The 24,767-nt window shown below is 37.0% G+C and overlaps 2 protein-coding genes and 1 pseudogene across 2 annotated transcripts; all 3 read left to right on the top strand.

Annotated features, from left to right (window-relative positions):
* The first annotated feature begins 184 nt into the window (after positions 1-184).
* LOC106879138 (coiled-coil domain-containing protein 166) lies at positions 185-8,289 on the top strand. Its single transcript, XM_014928575.3, has 7 exons — positions 185-342; positions 2,590-2,643; positions 3,131-3,185; positions 3,909-4,053; positions 5,546-5,625; positions 5,903-6,079; positions 7,798-8,289. Exons 1-7 carry the CDS (start codon positions 242-244, stop codon positions 8,098-8,100), a joined length of 915 nt encoding a protein of 304 aa, XP_014784061.1. The 5' UTR covers positions 185-241; the 3' UTR covers positions 8,101-8,289.
* Positions 8,290-11,980: 3,691 nt separating this feature from the next.
* On the top strand, positions 11,981-16,557 carry LOC128250540 (uncharacterized). Its single transcript, XM_052975807.2, has 4 exons — positions 11,981-12,118; positions 12,935-13,011; positions 13,957-14,011; positions 16,138-16,557. The coding sequence occupies exons 1-4, from the start codon at positions 12,102-12,104 to the stop codon at positions 16,292-16,294; spliced, it is 306 nt and encodes a 101-aa protein (XP_052831767.1). The 5' UTR covers positions 11,981-12,101; the 3' UTR covers positions 16,295-16,557.
* A 3,013-nt stretch (positions 16,558-19,570) lies between these two features.
* On the top strand, positions 19,571-22,672 carry LOC106879137 (importin-7 pseudogene; annotated as a pseudogene).
* Positions 22,673-24,767: the final 2,095 nt, after the last annotated feature.

The raw sequence follows: 24,767 nt of genomic DNA, 5'->3' as shown, positions 1-24,767 counted from the left end.
TCTTTAATATAAAGAACAAGTTTTTAGACAGTGTTATTAAATTGATACCTCGCTTTCTGTGTGTGTGTGTGTGTGTGTGTGTAATATATACTACTATATATTTTAATGTTTTTATTTTTATTTTTTTATCAATGAATAAAAAAAAAAAACTTTGATTCGAAACTGCGTCGATAAAATAACTAACTAGTGTCGTTGTTATGGTAACAGTGACGCGTGGAAAGGATACAGTTTATGAGAAATAATGCCGCCGAAAAAGAAAAAGCAGAAGAAAAAGACGAATTCTCCCAAAGAAACAGTGCTTGTCCCCGAGAAGACTCTGAAAGAGACAATTCTAGAGAAACAGTGTGTATTTGTTTATAATCACCATTATTTTATCGATTAGGTTTTAAAATGAATTAGTTAACCATTTTATGCTCCATGCATTAAATACGTCAACAATAAATTATCAGAGGATAGAAAATATAGTTCAACATCAGCAAGATTCGAAGTCAGAAATGTAAAAAGCCGATTTTTTTGTTGTCTAGGGGTGCCATGATTGTGTGGATTAAGAAGTTCAATTTGCTATCCTGTGGTTCCATTTGGAATCCCACTGGGCAGTACCCTTTGACTTAGAGTCTTAAAAATTTTTTTTTTTTATCACAGCCCCTTCTAATGACTAATATGTTCTGAGGGAAATTTGCCCAGTGGAAATGGATATATATATATGTATGTATTTGCATGTGCATACATGTAAATGTGTGTGTGTCTTTTATATTTTACTTGTTTCCGTCAATTGAAGAGTTTTAGTCAAACAATCGACCCTAGGACTTATTTTTTAAAGCCTAATGCTTATTCTATCGGTGTCTTTTTGCTGAACCTCTAAGTTGCAGGAATGTAAACAAACTAACACTAGTTGTCTCGTGGTGGTGAGTGACAAACATTCGCACACAGACATAGATATCTACACACACACACACACATATATATATACAATGGGTTTCTTTCAGTTTCCATCTACTAAATCCACTAATAAGACTTTGGTCAGCCCAAGGCTGTTGTAGAAGACACAGGTAGTTGGGAAGCCACACCTGCACCTACTAAAACCTGAAATTTGGTGGGGTGGTGGTGGTGGGGGACTAGTCAGTCTCAGAGACCTGCACCTTGAGTTTCCCATTACTGTGATCTTCAAGCAAACCTGACAAGACAAGATATTTGTGGTGTTTCTGTATCCTTTGGTGTACATGGGTGGTCCCATGCCACTGCTGGCCGCTTAGATATCTCATTGGTCGTATGGGTTGTAGTTGTGGTATAGTATTTGTGGGGGGTGTATTCATTTATGGTGGGTTGGTGACGGATGTATTTATTTATTTTTACTTTTGTTTATTTACTTGGTTAATTTTTGGTTTATGGTATTTACCGTGGCATGGTTTGTTCTAATAGAACATCCACGTTTAAGTGGGGATAAATATTACATCTAGAAATACAAAATGACCCACACATACACACAGCTCCACAAACCCATACATACATACATACATACATACATACATACATACATACATACATACATACATACATACATACATATATATATGTGACACGTAAAAGCACCCACTACACTCTCTGAGTGGTTGGCGTTAGGAAGGGCATCCAGCTGTAGAAACTCTGCCAAATTAGATTGGAGCCTGGTGTTGCCATCCGGTTTCCCCAGTCCTCAGTCAAATCGTCCAACCCATGCTAGCATGGAAAGCGGACGTTAAACGACGATGATGATGATGATGATGATGATGATGATATATATATATATATATATATATATATATATATATATATATATATATATATATATATATATATATATAAAGAACGATGACCACTAAAGTGGACATTTAATGTGCTATATATATATATATATATATACATATGTATATATCACAAATACATACATATATATATATATATATGTATATATCTCAAATACATATATATATATATATATATATATATATACGTACATCACTTTACATCTGCTTTCTATGCTGGTATGGGTTAGATGGATCACAATGGTTTGAATTAACTAATATTCAGAAGAGCTGCTCATCCAGGTAGATTAGAGGATCTCCTCTCACTTGTGACGTCTTGGCTTGTATACTCTTCCTAATGCTAATTACCTTACAGAGTATACAGCGTGTTTTTTTGTTTTCAAACCTTCCAATAAAATTTGAAGTTAATTTATGTTGCAAACACCAGATTAATAACGGTTTCACATTTTGGTGCAAGGCTAGTAATTCTGGTGGAGAAAATAAGTTAATTTCATTGACCACCCCCTGCTCAACTCGCACTTATTTTAGTGACCTCAAAAGGATGAAAGGTAAAGTCAATCTGAATGGAATTTGAACTCAGAATGTAATGATGGACAAAAGTTGTGCTATGCATTTTTGCCTTGTGTGTTAATGATTCTGTCAGCTTATCACCTACAACACCAGATTAATAATGACAAAGTTATTTTACTAAATACCTCCTTATTTTCGAAATCAATCAAAACAAAGGCAGTTTATTATCACAATTATTCTTGTAATTTTTTTCCATTCTTTCTTCCTTCTATTTCAGTCTGCAAGATATTACAAGACAACTTGAAAAATGCAAGGCCCGAGTAGCTGAACTGTATCTTTTTTCTTTGTGCATTTTCTATTAAATATTAAAAATTTTTCTCTGGAATATTCTTAGTTACTTACTAATTTGCAGGGTTGGGGTTATATCAACCCCAGTATGCAACTAGTACTTATTTTATCCATTCTGAAAGTTTGAAAGGCAAAGTCGACTTCAACAGAATTTGAACTCAGATTGAAAAAATGGATGAAATGCTGCAAAGCATTTTGTCTGGTGTGCTAGCAATTCTGCCAGCAAGGCTGCAGTCCAATGACTGAAACAAGCGAAAGATAAAAGATGGTATTTGTAGCATAGATAACCATCTCTTCTCCGCAGGGTTAAATTGGCTTTTGAAAATTATAACCTTCGTTCTCTAGGATATATGGTAAATGTTCAAGACTTATTTTAAGGAATAAAAAAAGCAGTGTCCTTGATGTCCAAATTATGTGTAATTTCTAATTTAAAAATGAAACAAATCACTAAAATTTCCTAAGTTTCTCAGACAATATGAAAATACAAGTCTGGAAGATGAAGCCACCAAGACACGGACGGAAAGTGTAAGAATTTTGTTGATGTTTCTTTGTAATCAGTTCCATAAACTTTATTCATTTGTTAATCTTTTAATAATTATTTTTATCAATTAGTCAGGAAGAAAGGCCCATGATACTTTATAGGGCCTCTGAAACTGGTGAGAGGGAGGGGGGAAAGGAAGAGGTAAGATATTTTCAAACCGGGGACCTCACCTAGATACTGGCAACAGAGTGGACTCTGATAAAAGTACCCAAGGACTCTGATAAAAGTACCCAAGGTGGAATTGGTGGTGTTAAATTTAGTCTTCCACCTGTGTCGGCCTAAGGTGGGATTTGAAGTCAGATTGCAAAGATTCAAAGCAAATACCACAAAAGATATTCAGTCTTTCTGACACCCTAATGATTCTGCCAGTCCAACATGTGCCACTGGTAATTTATTTATCAGTTGAGTGGTTTGGGGCATCAGGGACAGGTGACACCTTTGACAAAGGAATGCCACACACTGCTATCACTGCCACTGCCACCACTTCTACTACATCATCATCATCATCATCATCATCATAAATATTTTAATGTACATATGAATATCTATTAAATAGTATTGCATAACCGTTTGTGTGTGCATGCAGTGGGGAGGATGCAAAAGGATGCAATATGTCGAATGCAGTGAATATTATACCTCCCCTGTATGTGTGAAAGGGTGAACATTGTAGACCGACCAGGAAAGCTTCTTGCTGTGTTGTCTTTCAGCATGAATACATGAACTACATGGGGAAGAAGACGGAGCTGAGGCAGAAGACAGTCGTCACTCTGAATGACCACAACAAAGAACTCTTTCGTGCAATTCAAGAAGAACGAAAGCAGATAGAAGAAAAATATGATGGCCGGAAAAAAGGTAATGTTCTAATGTCTCGTAGGTAAAGGTGAGCTTAGACATTTGTATGAGACCGAGAAAAAAGATAGTTTATCAATATCTTGTAGGTAATAGGTGCAGGCATGGCTATGGGATAAACATTTTGCTTCCTATCCACATGACCACATGGTTCTGGGTTCAGTCTCACTGTGTGGCATCTCTTGTCAAACGTCTTCTACTATAAGCTTGAGTTGACCAAAGCCTTGTGAAGGGATTTGGCAGACAGAAACTGAACGAAGCCTGTCATATGTATGTATGTATCTTGTGTAGTTAATCATTTAAATTCTTCCTCTGAAGAAGACTGAGCTGGTTTCTAACAAAGATACAAAGCTCCATCTTTGGAATGTTGATAACAAAAAACAACAACACATTTTAAACCTGAGAAAAGTCTTGCAGAGTTTTACTGTTCCGCTTACAGACTGCATTTGTGATGTGTGAATCAGTTGGTTGACTTCTTTTTCTGGAAATCTAAGCTCATCATTTGACAACCAGTGTTTGTTTGTTTACATTCATGTAACTTAGTGGTTCAGCAAAAGATACCAATAGAGTAAGTGCTGGGGTTGATTTTTCAACTAAAATCTTCAAGGCTTCAGGTCTCCAGCAGTCCATATCAATGAATTACAGAAACAATAAATTTATAAGTAAATAATTTGTCATCAACTACAGTGTAGAATTTTATTCCTTTAACTTCAAAATTAAATTTTATGGTTATTCTAGTAATCATGTTAACTATCTTCCCGAAAAAATAGAATTGGTATTTTCTGCAAGTCACATTGCCTCAGTAAACTTGACGTATTTCATCAGAAATTAGTTTCAAACAAGATATTTCTCAACAAAAGATTAGATTGGTCTATAAAATTGCTGTCCACAGTTAAGGGTAATGAAATTTTGAGCGGCTACATTGGATTTCTACAGTAAAAGGGTTGAGGCATGTGGAATGGAGAGTCGCTGAAGAGGTGACAGGCTGTGTGATGAAAGATTTCCAGACAAAGGACACTAAAACAAGAATAATAATTCAGCTGAAGTGAAGACCAAATATATGGTGTATGTGGTAATTGGCAAAAAATGGTTTGTAGTTTTAAAGGCACGAAATAAAGTTGCTTTTATGTTGAGTTGCAATTGGGAACAACTAGTCGGATCATTCAGTTGTAATCACGTGTTGACTCTGCCGATCCCTCGCTAGCTAGGACTACTGCACATGACTTGCTTTGCCTACAGACCCCATAAGAAAGAGGATGACTTGACCTGTCACTTGTGGATGTGATGTCATCTCATCCCTTTCTGGTCCCTTTGCATCCTGTTTTTTTGCAACGTCTCTCTTTCTCCCTTCCAGTCAATTACCCTTCCACCACAATATGACCATCCCCAAATACAGCCAAAAATGAAATTCATTGAGACTAAATTAGTAAATATTGTTTCTTAAATCTATTCTGGTATTTTATCACTTGAAATGTTTAAATGTCCTTTTTTGCAGATCTTGAAACGGTTCTTTTGGCAAAGAGACATGTTCTTCATCAAACGAAAAAAGAAATGGATGCCCTCCAAGAAAGTAAGGTATTAGAATAATTTTACCCATTTCTTTTGAAAATAATAGGTAACAATCTCACTATAAAGGGTTATTTTCTTGGCCTGTTTTCAGTGGGTTTTAACTCTTTTATTGCCATATTCCAAGGCTGTAGTAAAAGACACTTGCCCAAGGTGCTCACACAGTGGAACTGAACCTGAAACCATGTGATTGGGAAGTGATACATTTTTGACTTTTATTTATTTCTTTTTTTGGCCCTTGCAAATGCTATTTCAGAATTTATATTTTGCTGTGTTCCAATCCTAGTTTCTCCAAGAGGAACAGTTGAAAAGAATCACTGAACTTGAAAAGGAAATAATCGAAATCAGAAACCATCATGCATTGAGTGTTGAAGAATTGAAAGAGAAATACATAGATGAGAAAATGAAGTTTCGTATGGAGGCAGACGAAAAAATCCGTGTGCTTACCAAAGAGGCAAATGAGGTAAGTTCTCACTAATTAAATGGATTACTGATTCTCTAGTTGACAGAGATTCATCATCATTGTTGTTCTTGTCACCACCACCACCACCACCAAAATGCCTGTTTAAAAACAAAAAAGTGCTATAGTTGTCAGAAGCTGGGACACAGGAGTTCTCATTGTAGACAAGACTCAAACACAAAAAGTTCTAAGGTGTTTTCAGTGGAGAGGGATTGCGACAGATAAACAAGAAAATTTGTGCACATAAAAATAAATGATGTGAATATCAAATTCTGTAAAAGGTATGTGATTAAGTATATTTTCACTCCATCCTACCACCTGAGGTCAAACGGGCTGGTAGAAAGGTTTGTGGACACCTTTAAAAGTGTGTGAAGAAAAGCGAGGAATTAAGTAATGATGAAGCACTGACAAATTTCTTAAGAGTTTACAGAGTGACCCCCAATCCAAGTAGAAATTCAGGGAAGTCTCCCTCAGAATTGATGTTCACAAGAAGAATGAAATTCATTTTTGATAAGCTATTACTAGGGGAAAAAAGACATAAAGGAAATACAAAACTAGCAAGATTAATGCAGGAGAAAGAAGTCTAGGAGTAGAGAATGATGGTGTCCATCTGCAAACGATGTGGTAGGGAGACAGAGAGGGAAAGTAGAGTGGAGCCAGAAAGAAAGATAAAGAAGGTGATGACGAAATGGCAGAATGTAGTCTCAAGGTACAAGAAGGTGAGTAGAAGAGAGTGTAGGCTCAGGAAGGGATGTTGTAAGATTTTGTGAGGGGAGTCAAAGATGGTTGTTGTTCAGAAATGGTAGCACAGTATAGCACATAGTCTATATTATATCTGTTCAGTGCTTAGTTGTTTTTTTTTATGTTGTGTTAGATTTATAAACCTTCAAGTTTTGTTTTGTATGTCTGTATGTTTTTCTAATCATTTCCAAAACATTATTATTTATGTGAGGTTAATGCAGTGGTTCTCAACACTGGTTCTCAATATGATCATTGGGGTCCATATAAGATTTTGTCGTTAAAATTTATCTGCAATAAAATGGTTATACTTCTACAATGCATAAAATATTAAAAAATTTTTTTTATATAATTTTGAATTATAAAAATATAATAAGATTTTTTTAAACATCAAATGGCCATGAGGATCCAACCAAGTAAAATAAGAATCGAAGGGGTCTAAAGGTAAAAACTGGGTTAAAAGTATGAAAAAAAAAGGGAGATTCATGGCTATTTTACATTATTATTATAGGGGGCTATGGATTAGTAGTAGTATCTATAGAGTATCAGGCAAAATGACTGGTGGTATTCGTTCTGGCTTTTTACATTTCTAAGTTCAAATCCTACTGATTCCAACTTTGCCTGTCATCCTTCCAGGGTCAATAAAATAAAGGATCAGTTAAGATCACTTTAATCCTTTAGCTATCAGATTATCCTCTCAAGTGTAATACTTATTTGTTCACATTGTTTTGAATTAATCATGCATTAATCTTGTAGCTTTGACATTTTGTTGATATGGTTGTTCATTTTGATAATGACATTGTAGAGCAGGTATGAAAGATTGGATATGGCCAGTTTGAACATAAAACTAGTAGAATATTTTGGCTGGATATGGCTGGTTTAAACGTTAAAGGGTTAATCAACTAACCCCCACCCCTTTCTTGTAAATTTCTGGCCAAAGTTAGAAATCAGTAATATTTAATCTTTTATGTTTTTCAATGCAGGAAGCCAGGAAGCATTTGGTTCAATATGCTGAGATGATAAAGAATGAAAACAGATCTTTGAGGAGACAACTTAAATCTTTGATTGTAAGCAACCGTGCACTTCTGGATCATCGGCAGCGACTGGAAGAACAACATAAGACACTTGCTTGGAAATTACAATATGCTGAAGACATGAAGTCTTTACATAGAAGACGTTTAAACAAAGCCTCTTATCTCAACAATGACTCCACTAGCATTCTGGATGACTTGGTGAATTCTAAAAGTATAGCTCTGAAGAAACTTTATGCTGAAACAAATCCTTGATATCTTTGGCTTTATTTCAAGCTTCCATGTATATAACTTTACTGTTTCTCCACTTAAAATGTCATTAATGGTAGATTGAGACAGCTTTTTTTAGTGACTGCATTCTAAGGCAACTTTAGTTTTAACATGGTTTATTTCATGGAGATTCTCAACTTTGTTCTACCAAACAGTAAATTATCAGGATCACAATTGAGTGTGCTTTGTTTATTTTTGAAATTTCATCATTCTATTGTATACCACCATGTCTACAAGAGTTAACTCTTTCATCTAGCACAGTGATTTCCAACCATTTTTTATCTATGGACTTCTGTGATTTCTATTTACATCGACCCTAGTACTCAACTGGTACTTATTTTATTGATCCCGAAAGGATTAAGAGCAAAGCTGATCTTGGCAGAATTTGAACTCAGCACATGTAAATGCCATTAATCATTTTGCCTGATGTGCTAATGATTCTGCCAGCTTGCTTTTTATATATGTATGTATGTATGTACACATACACACACATACACATACACACACACACATACACGCGTGTGTGTGTAAGAGAGAAAAATCTTATGTTTGTATGAGTGTAGGTGTGCATGTCTCACTTAATTCTTAATCCATTCAGTTCTGGAACCAACAAGTAATTAAATGTAACTGACTGGATTATAGCTACACCAAGAGAAACTACCGAGTGATATCAGATTTTATAGATTTAGCTCTGAGATTACATTTACCAGCTGTGGCACTGTTACATTATATGTTAACATGGTTCTCCCTGCTATAAAAACACGATAAATTCAGAATGAAAACAATTAAAAAATATGTAATAGTTTTGTGAGCATGGCCCACAGTAGCCGTTGAAAAGCCTCTAAGGCCAGGAAAATCCTTGAAGCAGCTGAGAAATATTCTTTAGTCTGTAATTGCATTATTCATTGAACTGGCATGAATTGGTGGGAATTGGTGTGAATTGGCATGGCTGTGGGGTTAAGAAGTTTCTGTCCCGTCTATGTTGTCTTGAGTTCCGTCCCAATGTGTGGCATGTTAGGCAGATGTTTTCTACCACAACTCCGGGCTGGCCAAAGCCTTGTGAGTGGATTTGGTAGACGAAAACTGAAAGAAGCCCACTATGTATGTATGTAAGCATGCATGTATGTGTGTGTGTGTGTGTGGGTTTGTGTGCACATCTATGCGTGTGTGTTTTGTGTTTTCCCTCACCATTGCTTCTATATTATAATAGAGAAAGCTGCTTATTAATTAATTATGTAACAGTTACTAAAACAAAGCAATTATTAAAGGTTTGACTGTCTGGAAAGTTTTTTATAAATTCATGTTCCAAGAAATTTCCTGTAATTTTGATTTCTGAAGCTTACTGAATATTTGAATGACAAGTTTTTCACAAAATTTGAATATTCATTGTCTTATTTTTGTTTTCATTGGTGTTTTCAATTTTTTTGACTGCTTTTGTTTTTCATTTGGCTTTTTGTTGTTGTTGTTGTTGTTGTGGTTGTCCTTACTTTGATTGGTATTGGTGGGATAGTAGTGATGTGGATGGTAGGAATGGTGGGACGTCATTATGGAAACAGATGTTCCAATCTCTGGTTTAACATCTTTGGCAATTTGCCAAACAATTTGACACTTTTATTTTTGTTTAATGTGTAGATTTTTAGAAAATAAAAACAATACAAAGAAACATTGAATAAATAACTTACAAACATCATCTGATCCTGGGACATATAAGTTCTACAAGAAACGTGGGGAGGTGAAGGGCCTTATACAATATATAAATAGATAAGTTAAAATTTGTCAAGTACTGGGCCCACAGCAAATAAAATAATTAAAACGAAATTAAACACGAAAGCTGTTGTGGTTCACATCTCTACGATAAGTGCAAAAGATTGTTTTAATTGGTGTGTTATGTGTATTGGGAAGGACATTGTCACTGCGAGAACGATTGCTGCCTGTGTGTGGTTAATTATATTTCTACATCCAATCGATGTATACAGCGAGTTTCTTTGCCCTAAGCAACAGGAAGACACTCGGCAAAGAAATGGAAAGATAATTGAAGGAAAAAGAACTACTACTACTACTACTACTACTACTACTAGTAACAACAACAACAACGACAACAACAATAATAATAATAATAATGATTTCTTTTATTTGCTACCAGGGCGAAGGATGAGGGGGCGCAATACAAAGACAGACAAAGGGTGTGTGTGTGTGCTTTTTCCAACTTCTTTCCTCCGACTCACAGGTCTACACTGAGAGTGCTATCATCCACTCTTGCCATTTTCACAACTTTCATCTGCCTTTTGATAAATTCACTCGAGGACAGCTCCTCCCTCACTTTCCTTTTCAAGTGAAACTTGAAAAACATCGATGAGGGCTTTACCAAAGAGGAATGTCTTTGTCCTCGTTCCTTTCAGCCTCTTTTGCCACAGCCATAGAATCATTAGTACGATGGGCGGCAAAACGCTTAGCGGCATTTCGTCCGTTTTTACGTTCTGAGTTAAAATTCCACCAAGGTGGACTTTGCCTTTCATCCTTTCAGGGTCAATAAATTAGGTACCAGTCAAGTAGTGGGGTCAATGTGATTGACTTACCTCTTCCCCACAAATTTCAGGCCTTTTGCCTATTGTAGAAAGGATTATCATCATCATCATCATCATCATCATTGAATGAGAGAGTAGTGCATGCCAGCAAAGTGACACGGGGGTAAAATATACAAAGCCCAATATACCCATCATGACTGGCCGTCTGATAAGGCCCATGCATCACAACCATATGTGTGCAATATGGTGGTCTCATATCAAGATAAACAGCACATGACCTTGCAGGTGGGGCCCAATTAGAATTTACTTCAGGTCGAGTAGCCCATCCTGCTCAAAGGGTCCTTGAATAAGGTTTGCTTAAGGATGTTGAATGAAACACCCATGTTTCTTGAGGTGAATTATCCAAACCCCAAAGAATTCCTCTCAACACATGGCTATGATGCTCCCCCACTGCTTCTGCTCGTGATCAGAGATGCACATATCGTCAGCCACCAAGGGACATGCTCATCTGGTTAAGGTCAAACAACTGACAAACAAATCTGTGGTATTGAGCAGAATATTTGCTGTAGCTCATCTTTTTATACCAATGTACATGATAACACTTCCAATCAATTCAGATCAGAAGCCATGAGAGCCACAGCCTGGTGCTGCATCAGGGAATTTATTATTATTATTATTATTATTATTATTATTTCATATATGCGTAAGAAGAATTTCCTACCACTAGGCTACAAGTAACAGATGCCAAGAACCTTCCTAAGTATCCCAGCTGACTCTAATAATACTTTTTTTCTGGAGCTGCACTGCTCCCTTTATCCATCTGTTCAAATCTTTTGGGATAGTTCCTGATGCACCCTATAACTACTGGGTTACATTTTACCCGCACTTTCTTCCATAGCCTCTATAATTTAATGGCTGGGGCCTGGTACTTTGCTATTTCCTTTATCATACCTCTTATATTGACCTTCTTCTTCTTCTTCTTCTTCTTCTTCTTCTTCTTCTTCTTCTTCTTCTTCTTCTTCTTCTTCTTCTTCTTCTTCTTCTTCTTCTTCTTCTTCTTCTTCTTCTTCTTCTTCTTCTTCTTTTTCTTCTTCTTCTTCTTCTTCTTCTTCTTCTTCTTCTTCTTCTTCTTCCCCCCTCCTCCATTTTCTTCCTTCATAGAAGTAGTAGTAGTAGTATTTCAGAGTGAAAGCGTTGATGAGATGGGACGGGCAACAGGATGAAATGACAGAGAACAGAAAATAAAACAGAAAATAGGAAATTTATTTACGAAAGGAGAAAAAGGACAAAAAAAAAGACGGAGAGAAAGCAGGGGCGTGATGAAATATGAGAAGCTGAATGGGAGGTGCATTTCTAGAAAGCCAACATTATATAAAGCTCATCAGCTGACTCCAGCTTTTCATCAGAAAAATATACAGAAGACTTCAGATACACATATCGTTATAAACACATCTTAAAATAATGACTGACTATAAAAAGTAAGTAATGTTTAAATTATTCTCTATGGTTGTATGTGGACCAGTAATAATAATAATAATAATAATAATAATAATAATAATAATAATCCTTTCTTTATTAGCCACAAGGGCCGACAAAAATAAGATTAGACATTATAAAACATGAAGAGCAAAGTGGAGTTACATAGAGTGTCGTGTAAAAAGTCAATGACAATGAAAGATATAACAAAGAAAATTCCTAAAATAGGCAAGCAACACTGGACTACTCATGGAGACCCCACGAAAAATCCACAAGCGCCACGACCACAACCCTCTCCCCACCTATCTTTCTCTCTCTCAGCCTTGGAAACTCAAAAGCACATGCTCACTTTCCTTTTCAGAAAAGTTGATGAAGGGTAGGCCAAAGAGAAAAGGATTTGTCTTCAGCCCTTTCAGTCCAAACTACCACACAACCTCTTTCACTACGGCCATGGAGCAGATGAAAATTGCCTTCCCTTACTGACCAAAGGAAGGGAAATCTTCATGATGGAATCAGCCGACACATAAATTCATATATCAGATATGCTCGGGTACTGGATGAGTGGATGCAGAAAGACGGCGAGCTGGCAGAAGCGTTAGCACACCGGGCGAAATCTGTCTTTACGTTCTGAGTTCAAATTACGCCGAGGTCGACTTAGCCTTTCATTCTCTGTGTTTGTAAAATTATGAAAGTACTTGTACATGTATTTGCATACATATGTGTATATATGCATGTGCACACACATACACAGACACACACACATGCGCATGCACACATACATCTGTATATACTGATATTTGATTTTTTCCCATTTCCAGTTTCAACAAGTGCACAATGAAGATTATCCTTGGTGTCTACTTCTGTGCTCTTTCATACGCAATGTCCCTTAACAAGGGTAGGTACTCGCTATACACAATACTCTATAGTAAACAAATGGAAGAAGAGTTGAGGGAGAAGATGAAGGAGAAATGAAGAGAACTGATTGGCATTGTCTTTGTTCTTTTTCTATGAAGACAACTCAATTCAGAGGAAGACTGTCGGTGCAGCAGATTACCCCTCCCCCATTCAGATTACCTCTTGGTGACTTGAAATAGTGTTCAGATTAGGATGAAATAGATTTCAAATTACCCCAGCTTAGCGAGGAAGGGAATTTTGGACATCCTGCCAGATTAAAAACAAAATCAGACAGGGATTCGTGGCCATGTGATTGGTTGGCTAAAATTTACCCTCAAACAACCCCCAGTCTTTGTTCCATAGGCATGCTGCTTCCTCTCACTGTTTTTCTCACTGCTACTATTAGGGACTCTGTTCCTAAAGCTAGCTGTTCCCATGCAACCCACACTTAGAATGTTTGGCCTTGGGAACTCTTTCTCTGCTCATGTTTTTTCAGCAATAGTTTAAACAGAATATTAACTGTATGAACCTCATCGATCCAAAAGGTCTATGAAAGCTATGGGCACTATACTTTTCTCAAGACCCAGCAAGTTAATATATATATATATATATATATATAAAAACAGGGGTTTATCTTTATTTGTGAATTTCCACAGGTTTGCCTATAACTCATGATTATTCATAATTTTTGTATCTCCTAATCATTGAAATTAAATATATTCTGTTATAAGATTTCATCCATTGGGATCATCATATCGCCTTCAGGAAATATGAAATATATCTTCCAACTGTGACCATTCTGTCTGCATTTTACGAGCAAGAAATATATTATGTATTGGTCATTAGAATATCCGCCGAGTGTACTTGCTTAATTTACATATTCTTAGGCACGACTTCGTTAAAACGAATTGTAATTCTTGGATATAATTTTTTATCTCATTTCCAGATGCCGCTACAGTTGATAATTCACTACAAGTTGCAAACACAGGTTTGGAAGAAAGGTAAAATTATATACTTACAATTGCTTTAGATGTGTATTGCTCAAATAATTATTCTGAAACTTTTGTTAAATTTTACTGTTGTATGCACATTTTATTTTCATGTGTGCAGCACATACCGTACCTCTTGTCATAAAAGTAAAAAAAAAAGAAAAATGGGTGGATTAACTTATATGCCAAGACGATTTTGGAGGACCAAAAATTGCCTGTGAAATAGACAAATAGACATTACTCTATATACTTTTATATATATGAATATATATATATATATATATATATATATATATATATATATATATATATATATATATATATATATATATATATATATAAGCAGAGGCACCCAGCGTTGTCCAGGAATGAAATTATTCCTTATATATTGGAAGAAAAAAGCAAAATATGTTGTATAGAAATTTGTTTTTCTAAATTCAATTTATTCTTCAATTGGAAAATCAATTCTGGATTCATAACACAAAAATAATAATAATGATGATAATAAAAAACGAAAAATTCGATCCTATGCACAGTGTTGTGGAAAAAGTTTAGGTTCATGTTCATTCACAAATGCAGCCAAGTTGGTGATGTCATAATTTGTCTCTTTTGCTATGTCTCTTGAAGTTAAATCACTAATTTAACAGTTTGTTTTTGGCAGTCCAGAGCCAGACTCTTGCAAATTTTTGCCTCCCATGGCCAAAACTTGATCCTCAATTTCAATTAGGGCTTAGTTAAAAATTGATTCAGATGATTAAATATTGATATCTGGGTTTGCCTGTTGAACTGCATACTTTAAGTCCTCAACCATATCCTCTTGATGTTTCATCCAAAGCTGTAGGGGACTGCTAAGTTGACACATGTTCAGTCGAATTGCAAAACGGTTACAGAATTCTCTTTGAGAATCTGATACTGATGCTTCAGTCAATGCAAGGTCCCAATACCCATCATTTTGTAGAAAGACCTTGTTGATAGCATGCTTCCCTATAAGTTTCACACACATGACCATTTACCCTCCTCGAATCTTGGAATGATTTGGGACCATGTACTTCATGCAAAAGGAGCCATAAGTAGTAGCATTCTGCTTGGCTTGGGGGGTGGGGGCACACTAAACTCTTGCAAGAACGTCAGCCTGTTTCCTCTTATGCCATTTATTGTTTCCCCAGGTGTAATACTTGGGTAATTGTGGGTAAAGGAGTTTTCTTGCATGTTCATCTACTTGACACAACTTAAAAAGCCAGTAAAGGTAGTTTCTTTTGGAGAAAGTGCTTGTTGCAAGGCTGTTGGCTTTGTAAAGATAACCCTGTGGCCATACTCTAGATGGACACTCAATGAACGATTGCTGGGTGCCTCTCATGAATGGGAAAATTGAAGATGCACGAAAAAGTCTCATGTCTGATGTGAATATCTTTCTGAAAATCAAAGAGAAAGAAGACAACTACAGACAACTGTTTTGAAACCTCTAGCTTCTACGTCTGGATTACAAATTTACATTTATACAAATAATAATTGGTTCACTTGATTTTCTAAGTAAATAACGAATTGTCAGTTTGGATAAGTCTGGATTTTCAGAAAAGAAAATCAACCGACTCACACATTATAAATACAATCTGAAAGCGGAAAAGTAAAACTTTGCAAGACTTTTCTCGGGTTTAAAATATGACGTTGCTTTCGTTATCTGCATTCCAAAGATGGAGCTTTGTATCTTCGTCAGAAAGTAGTTCCTTCTTCAAAGAAAGAATTTATAGAACTAAAAACAAAAGATAACATACTTGCATAATACATACATACATACATACATACATACATACATACATACATACATGCATACATACATACGTGCATGCATACATGCATACATACATACATGCATACATGCATACATGCATACATACATACACACATAAATACATACATAAATACATACATACATACATACATATGTATTATATGCATTATGTACACATGTACATTTATATAGATACATGTGAGTGTATGCATGTACACAAAATTTGTCAGGACGTATGCAGATCATTTTGTGGAAATTTTTTTTCCAAACTTTAATAACTGTGAATAGTTACGAGTTTATTGTTAAATACAAATGGTTTATTCTTGCTTTCAATGTTCTTTATTTACAGAAGCGAAAAGTGTGTTAAATGGAATTATCTTTGTGGTCCTCCCGGAAAAAAAACCTACCCTCCTTGTTGTTCTAATTATTACTGTCGATGCAACAGTTTTTGGAAAACAACGTGCCGATGTCATGGATCGAGTTTAGGTTCTTTGCAAGGCTGTTAGTCATGAGGAACAAAAGAGAATCGAACCCGTTTTGTTCTATTCCTGTTTCTTTTTTTATTTACTTGTCATCTTTATTTTCCTTTCTTGTGTCTTGAAGAAATATTCTCTAAAATGTCAACTTTCGCTTAAATTACTTTGCTTTTATGTTTTGTTCCTCGTTTACGTCAGTGATTCTCAATTGTGTGACCCCCCCCCTACAAGGTTCTGGGTTGCATATGTTTACAATCAACAGGGATTTCATAAATCTGTCGTTTCAAACAATATACTGAACTAGTTTTCTGCCTTTCTTTGTTTTTCAAATACATTAAATGTTAACATAGTCAAATACACATTACACTTTTTAATACACTGTGTGACAGATGCTGCATAATCTATTACAAATTAAATTGTTTAAATGTAGGAACAAAAAACAGAAATATAGTGTAGCGGCTTCCAAAAAGGGATATTTTCATTTCGAATGGAAGAGAAGAAAAAATATACAAACAGAAAAATAAACAAAAACAAAATAAGACATAGTCTTCTAATTCCAAACGTCAATGTCAAAGAATTTCACATTTCTTTCCTTTCAATTTTAATTCTTTTTCATTTATTTTTTCTATTTTTTACCTTTTCTGTACAATTCTGTAACTCTTTCCTTTCTTCACGTTTATAGATTTGAGACTCTATTATTAAACTAAACCTTATGCAATTTTATGAATCTCATTCAATTTAAAAAAAAATTATTCTTTTATTTCTGCCTTTTTTTTTTTTAACAACATAACTACGAAGTTAGTTTTTGTATGTGGCAGATGTTCAGGTGCAATAAACACTGTAAACAAACAGGAAACAACTTCTATCTCATTCCAGGGAGAAAAACTAGAGGTAGTCGATAGCTTCCGCTATCTGGGTGACCAAGTTAGTAGTGGAGGTGGGTGCGCTGAAAGTGTAACTGCTAGAATAAGAATAGCCTGGGCCAAGTTTAGAGAGCTCTTACCTCTGCTGGCGACAAAGGGACTCTCACTCAGAGTAAAAGGCAGACTGTATGACGCATGTGTACGAACAGCCATGCTACATGGCAGTGAAACATGGGCTGTGACTGCTGAGGACATGCGTAAGCTCGCAAGGAATGAAGCCAGTATACTCCGCTGGATGTGTAATGTAAATGTGCATACCCATCAGAGTGTAAGTATCTTGAGAGAAAAGCTGAACATAAGAAGCATCAGTAGTGGTGTGCAAGAGAGACAATTGCGCTGGTTTGGATATGTGGTGAGAATGAATGAGGATAGCTGCGTGAAAAAGTGTCACTCCCTAACAGTTGAGGGAACCCGTGGAAGAGGTAGGCCTAGGAAGACCTGGGCTGAGGTGGTGAGGCAAGACCTTCGAAGATTGGGCCTCACCGAAGCGATGACTACTGACCGAGACCTTTGGAAATGTGCTGTGCGTGAGAAGACCCGGCAAGCCAAGTGAGATCGTTGCCAGGGCCCCTGGACTGGCTCTTGTGCGGGTGGCACGTAAGATGTACCATCCTGAGCGTGACCGTTGCCAGTACCGCCTGACTGGCCTTGTAGGGTTTTCGAGCGAGATCGTTGCCAGTGCCCCTGGACTGGCTCTTGTGCGGGTGGCACGTAAGATGTACCATCCTGAGCGTGACCGTTGCCAGTACCGCCTGACTGGCCTTGTAGGGTTTTCGAGCGAGATCGTTGCCAGTGCCCCTGGACTGGCTCTTGTGCGGGTGGCACATAAAAGACACCATTTCGAGCGTGGCCGTTTTCGTGCGGGTGACACGTAAAAGCACCCACTACACTCTCTGAGTGGTTGGCGTTAGGAAGGGCATCCAGCTGTAGAAACTCTGCCAAATTAGATTGGAGCCTGGTGTTGCCATCCGGTTTCACCAGTCCTCAGTCAAATCGTCCAACCCATGCTAGCATGGAAAGCGGACGCTAAACGATGATGATGATGAATTTTATATTTTCAGTATCAATAGACTGGCATATTATAACGAAAGCTAACTCTTTAAAATTATTCGGGAGTGACCTCCCTTAGAAAATAATATAAACGACATCAAGAGTTATTTCCCCTGCTTATCGTTTATACATATGTAAGAAAGAAAGAAAGAAAGAAAAAAAACATTTTGATTCGCCAATCCAAAATTTAATGATTTCGAGCCACTCACCCAATGAACATTTCTGGAGAATTTGGTGAAACTCAGTCCAGCCATTTTCCAGTAATTTTACAAACACAGAGACAACAGACAAGGACAAGCGACTACAATATCCTGCTTTCGCTTACGCGCGCAATTTAATAAGCCGTACGTTACGTTCCCCAGACCATCTTTTGCTAAAGAAGACTGCCGGTGAGTGCAACATGATATCTAAGGTCTAGGTATTTAACCAGTTCTATAATCTATATGGCCGATCTTACCTATCGGTTTCGCGTTAGGGGGTTCAACGGAGTGTTAGGTATTTATTAGGCACACCGCGAGAGTTTCCTTTAGTTGTGCATCCAATGTAAAAAAACTTTTGGTGAAGAGGCTATGGTACCTCTATTGTCTGTAAAACAATGTAGAAGGGTTTGGGGGAAAAAACCTGTCACTCGACGACTGGTAGCTGATTGGCTGATAACTCGGTTTCACACGCGAACAGGGTTGAGCGATGTCGTGGCTTGAAGTCCGTAATGCTTGACTTGGGTTCGAGTCTTGCTACAGCAGGATCACAGACCTTGGTCGATTAGGACTAGTATTAAACAACAAAAGCACCAACAAGCAAACCGTACTTGATTCAAGTTCCCTAGCAGCAACAACTAAACAACACATCACAATATCTCTACACGAAAATGTTTGTTTAAAACACAACAGCAGCAGCAACAGCAGTTTTATTCCACTTAAATTCTAGAGAATTTCAAGCGTTATTTTCAATTAAGCAATCACGTGGTTGTTGCTTTAATTTTTCTGTGTCCTGTGTAAATGAGCCATGATGTCACAATTCGGCGAGTCACAATATGACGTAGTTTCTAATTGGCTGAGGTAACTTTTTAACATAGACAAATGAATAAACTTAGATTTCGTGCCTTGTCTAAAACCAAATATCAGCAGTAGGAAGCCTGCGATCTCCACTTCTGAAGCAAATGTCAAAATATTATACACGAGTGTAATATACTGGCAATTAATAATCGCTGATATTAACATTGATTGTTGTATGCATGTGTGTGCTTTTTTTTTTCTGAAAGGACCGTAAAAATTACTTAAGATCTTCAGTTTCAAATAACTACAAGATAGAAGGAAAAAGAAATATTTGCAATATGGATATCAATAAACTCGTTGATTTGTTACGAGGAACTCTCGACCCGAGCCTCCGCGAACAAGCTGAAAGTGAGCTACAACATTTTGATAAACTTAATGGGTTCGCGCCTGCCTTAATGATGACTATTGTCATGTCCGATAATCTAGAAATAACTGTCAAGCAAGCAGCAGTGTCTTATTTCAAGAACTTGGTGAAAAAATACTGGGATAATAGCGAAATTGAAACTGATTCTGCAACAACGTTGTTTAGTATCAGTGAAGAAGATCGAGCAGCGGTTCGCCGGCACATCATTGAAGCCATTATACATAGTCCTGATATAATACGCAGCCAGTTAAGTATATCTTTAAGTACAATCGTAAAACATGACTACCCGAACAGATGGCCAAGTTTCGTTGAGAAAATAGCTTCGTGTATTCTGTCACAAAACCATACGGCGTGGAATGGTGCTTTGGTAAGTTTGTATCAACTTGTAAAAGTACACGAATCGAAGAAGCCGAAGGATAGGGATATTCTTAACACGGCAATGGGTGTCGAACTGCCTTTAATATTCAATTTGTTTGTAAAGATGCTACCCGATCCATCTCCCATGTCTAGCATAATACAGAAACAAATACTAAAGATATTCTATTCATTCGTTCGCAAACATTTGGCGTTGAAAGTAATTTCAAGAAACGTGTTCAATCAGTGGATGGAAGTCACTTGCCAAGTGATGCAAAATCCTATTCCTGAAGGAGCCCATAATATAGAGGAAGACAAAAGACCAGATCTTCCTTGGTGGAAAGCCAAAAAATGGGCCGCAAGGATTTTAACCTTTACTTTCCAGAAGTACGGGAGTCCTGGTAAAGTAAATAGAGAATATAAGCAATTTTCAGAGTGGTATTTGAGAACTTTCCCACGAAATGTTATACCTGTACTGATTAATATTTTAGGCAACAATGATGAAAACAATTATATAGCCCCGAGGGTTTTGCGCTTGATTCTAAACTATTTAAACCGTTCTATTAGTTATGCTTCGACTTGGAAATACCTAAAAAATCATACTGACAACCTTATTCAAAAAGTAATTTTTCCACTGATGTGGCACAGTGAAAAGGACAATGAGTTATGGAATTCAGATCCACACGAATATATTCGCAGGAAGTTCGACTTATCTGATATGTCTACGATAGATGCGGCAGGGCGGTTTTTCCATTCTTTAGCTGGCAAAAGAAGCGGGGTTCTTGAAAAAGCAATGAACTTCTGCATGACGATTCTTAACAAAAATGATGTGAGTCCTCAAGAAAAAGATGGTATTATGCATATGCTAGGAACCGTTGCTGATATTCTTGTGGAAAGTGATGTTTATAAGGAACGCATTGAAGCAGTTCTTGTCACCCACTTGTTTCCAGAGTTTCAAAGCCAACACGGATTTCTAAGGGCGAGGGCTTTCTGGACTCTAGATTTTTTTAACGGTGCAGTGTTGAAAAATTATAATAACTTATTGCGTGCTATAGAAATGAGCAGGGAGTGTCTCTGCAATGATAGTGAACTGCCTGTTCGTGTAGAGGCCGCCATGGCTTTGCAAATGCTAGTGACGAAATACGAGAAGGCACGAGAATTTTTGCGTCCTCATATTCGACCAGTAATATTCGAGGTCCTACGAATAATTCGTGAAACTGAAAACGATGAGCTTACCAGTGTTTTTCGCCGCCTGATTCGCAAGTATGCAGACGACATACTTCCCGTTGCTCTCGAGATAATTACACACCTTGAACAAACTTTTAATCAACTGCTCAGCAGTAATGTTGATACTTCTGAAGACAAAGTAATCATCGGATTAGGTATTCTGTATACTATGGATACAGTTTTGGATGTTGTAAAAGGCAAAGTTGAAATAATATCGCAATTAGAAAGCAATGTTTTAAATGTAGTCGTTTCAATCTTGCAACAAAATCTTATTGACTTTTACGAAGAGGTGTTTTCTTTAATCTACAATCTCACAAAAACCCAAATATCGACGAATATGTGGGAGATATTTAAGATGTTGTACCAGGCCCTTCGAGCCGAAACACTAGATTATTTTATTGATATGGCTCCCTGTTTACACAATTACATCACCGTTGACACAACAGCCTTTTTAGCTCAACCTGAATACTTGGAAGCTATCTACAATATGTGCAAGTTAGTTTTAACTTCTGAAAAGATAGGTGAAGATTCTGAGTGCCATGCTGCCAAACTCATTGAAGTCGTTTTGTTGCAGTACAAAGGTCAAATTGATCATGTGGTTCCTTCTCTCATAGAACTTGCCGTGAAGAGACTAGCACGAAATATCGAAACGTTAGAATTGAGAGCAATGTGTTTGTTGATATGTGTAGCAGGCTTATGTTACAACCCAGCGCTTCTGTTCAGTACATTGCAAGACGTACAGCTACCGAATCTATCTGGTCCAATAATACCCCAGTTCTTGACGACATGGTTGAACAACATTAATACTTTCCACGGGGTTCATGACCGCAAACTAAACATTTTGGGCTTGTGCACTCTAATTAACACACCTCTCAGAAGGCCCAAAGAAATTACAGAGTTGGGAGGGAAATTTTTACCGTCCATTCTCACCCTCTTCAAGGGTTTAAAACGATCGTATATTTTAAAGGCACAAGAAGTAGAATTGGACGAAGATAATGACCACGACAGTGCACGGGATGAGCTAGACATTCTTGATAGCGATGAAGATGAGATATTTGATAGCGACGATGAACATCCTGTTGACGATGACGATGACGGCGATAACGCTTACGATGATTTTTCTGACGATGAAGAAGACATCGATAAGGCGCTGGAAAATTACCCGACACTCATTGACAACGAAGTTTACAACATTGACGAATATATTATATTCAAAGACTGCATGGAAATTGTCATGACACAAGATTCTAACTGGCACCACCTATTGACGTCGGTTCTAAATGCTGACCAGAGGAAAAGTTTAGAAGAAGTTTTTCATACCACAGAACAGAGAAAAATTGCTGCCGAATCGAAGAAAATTAAGCAGGACAGCGGTTATGCTTTTTCGAATTCCAATGTACCGTTAACATTCAATTTTGGTTCAAAGGGTCTCTAAATATTTCAGTGTCAAATAAATGTGCTGAAAACAAATATTAGTTTATTTCTGGCCAGGAACAGAGGTCACGTGCGGCGTTCATACCTTTATCAAACGAAATTAGCAACTTCATTTGCAATAAAAATATCGTAACTGATGAAAGGAAGCCTCTATGCGGCCACCTGACTTACTAAAGAGGGCAACAAAATCTCCGCAAAATGAAAAGCCAATCATCTTTTAAAGGGAAGGCCGCATGGTATATCTAAAACTACTTTATCCTGTGTCTGAAATTAAGAGGAGGATGATCATGGTTGGAATGCCTTTCATCATATATCTGCTCAATCATGGTTGGCATGGGGTTAAAAAAGGCAACTATCGATCTAGGTGGAACGGAAATACAAAATCAATCACAGTGGCATTTGAATTGAACTGATATACGTACATACATAGTACATATATGCAAACATATATAAGGCATATACACACACATGCGTATTATATATATAGGCATGTATGTATAAAGGTGTGTGTGTGTGTGTGTGTGTGTGTGTGTGTGTGTGTGTGTGTGTGTGTACGTGATACAGCAGCAAGTTCCCTGCAAATACAATTATCTAACATTTATGTTTTTCACATATTAGACACTTAATGGTAGATTCGTTTTAACGATTGAGAAACTCCTCAATCAAAATCCTGTCTGCTATTCTTATGATGTAGATAGAAACGTATACATACATACGTATGTATGTATGCGTTTGTGTGTATGTGTGTGTGTGTGTGTGTGTGTGTGTGTGTGTGTGTGTGTGTGTGTGTGTGTGTGTGTGTGTGTGTGTGTGTGTGTGTAATCTAATCAAGCAATAAATGAAATGGCACTCAATATGTTTCAGTAGAGAATAAAATGTATTTTTACAATGAAAAGTTTGATAGTGACTTCAAAGTTCAGCTGGTGACAGGCTTCGTCAGAACGCTATTTCTGTAGTCTCAAAATACCCGTTATACCCGTATACTAGGATTTATTTAATAAGTAGAGTATAATCAGAGAGCCATTTAGACGCGGTTTATTATGTAATAATACTGGGGAGTATTGAATAACTGGACTGAGACCTCTGAATCATTTTTAATTGGAACTAAATTATTTGAGGGGACGACGAAGAAAAGAAATATGTATGTATATATGCTTGTGTTTGTTTCAGTCATTTGACTGCGGCCATGCTGGGGCACTGACTTCAGTCGAACAAATCGACCCCAGGACTTATTCGCTGTAAGCCTAGTACTTATTCTATCGGCTTCTTTAGCCGAACCGCTATTGTTACGAGGACGTAAACACACCAGCATCGGTTGTCAAGCGATGGGAGGAGGGGACAAACACAGACAGACAGACACACACACACACACACACACACACACACACACACACACACACACACACACACACACATATATATACGATGGGCTTCTTTCAGTTTCTGTCTACCAAATCCACTCACAAGGCTTTAGTCGGCCCGAGGCTATAGTAGAAAACACTTGCCCAGGTTGCCACACATATGGTTGGAAAGCAAGCTACTTACCACATAGCCACTGTTTTGTGTTGCAAGATTCCTGATGTGAAACCATGTGTTGAAACAGATATTGTTCTATTTTGGGAGGGTCATTTTTTTTTTCTATTTGGCAAAAAAACAAAGACCATCCTGAAATACAACAATATATATATATATATATATATATATATATATATATATATATATATATATCTGTAAAAATATGTGACACTTATTCAGTAGCCATGATAAAACTCCGAGTTAATGTGTTTTTTGTATTTTTCCACATATAGTTTTCTGTTTTCTCCCCTCCAAACTTTTTTCCCTACGCTTAGAGACTCGTACAAGGAACTTTAAATGTGCGCGTGGATGCGTGCGTATGTAGATATATGCGTACGTATATTGAGATATGTGCGTGCGTGTATGGATATATGCGTGCATGCGATAATATACGCAGTTTTAGACGCGTTTTGTCACTACACAGTAATTTCCCTTTGTTTATTTCCCTTTGTTTTTTACGGTCATTTTTCACAGGAATTTTCAAATGGCCGGATAACTGGAGAGATGTTGGCGTGGACACC

Source organism: Octopus bimaculoides, chromosome 22 (genome assembly GCF_046866305.1).
Source record: "Octopus bimaculoides isolate indiv1 chromosome 22, ASM4686630v1, whole genome shotgun sequence".
In the NCBI taxonomy this organism is placed as follows: domain Eukaryota; kingdom Metazoa; phylum Mollusca; class Cephalopoda; order Octopoda; family Octopodidae; genus Octopus; species Octopus bimaculoides.
The sequence above is the reverse complement of the archived record's forward strand: the minus strand, read 5'-3'. Positions and strand labels throughout refer to the sequence as shown.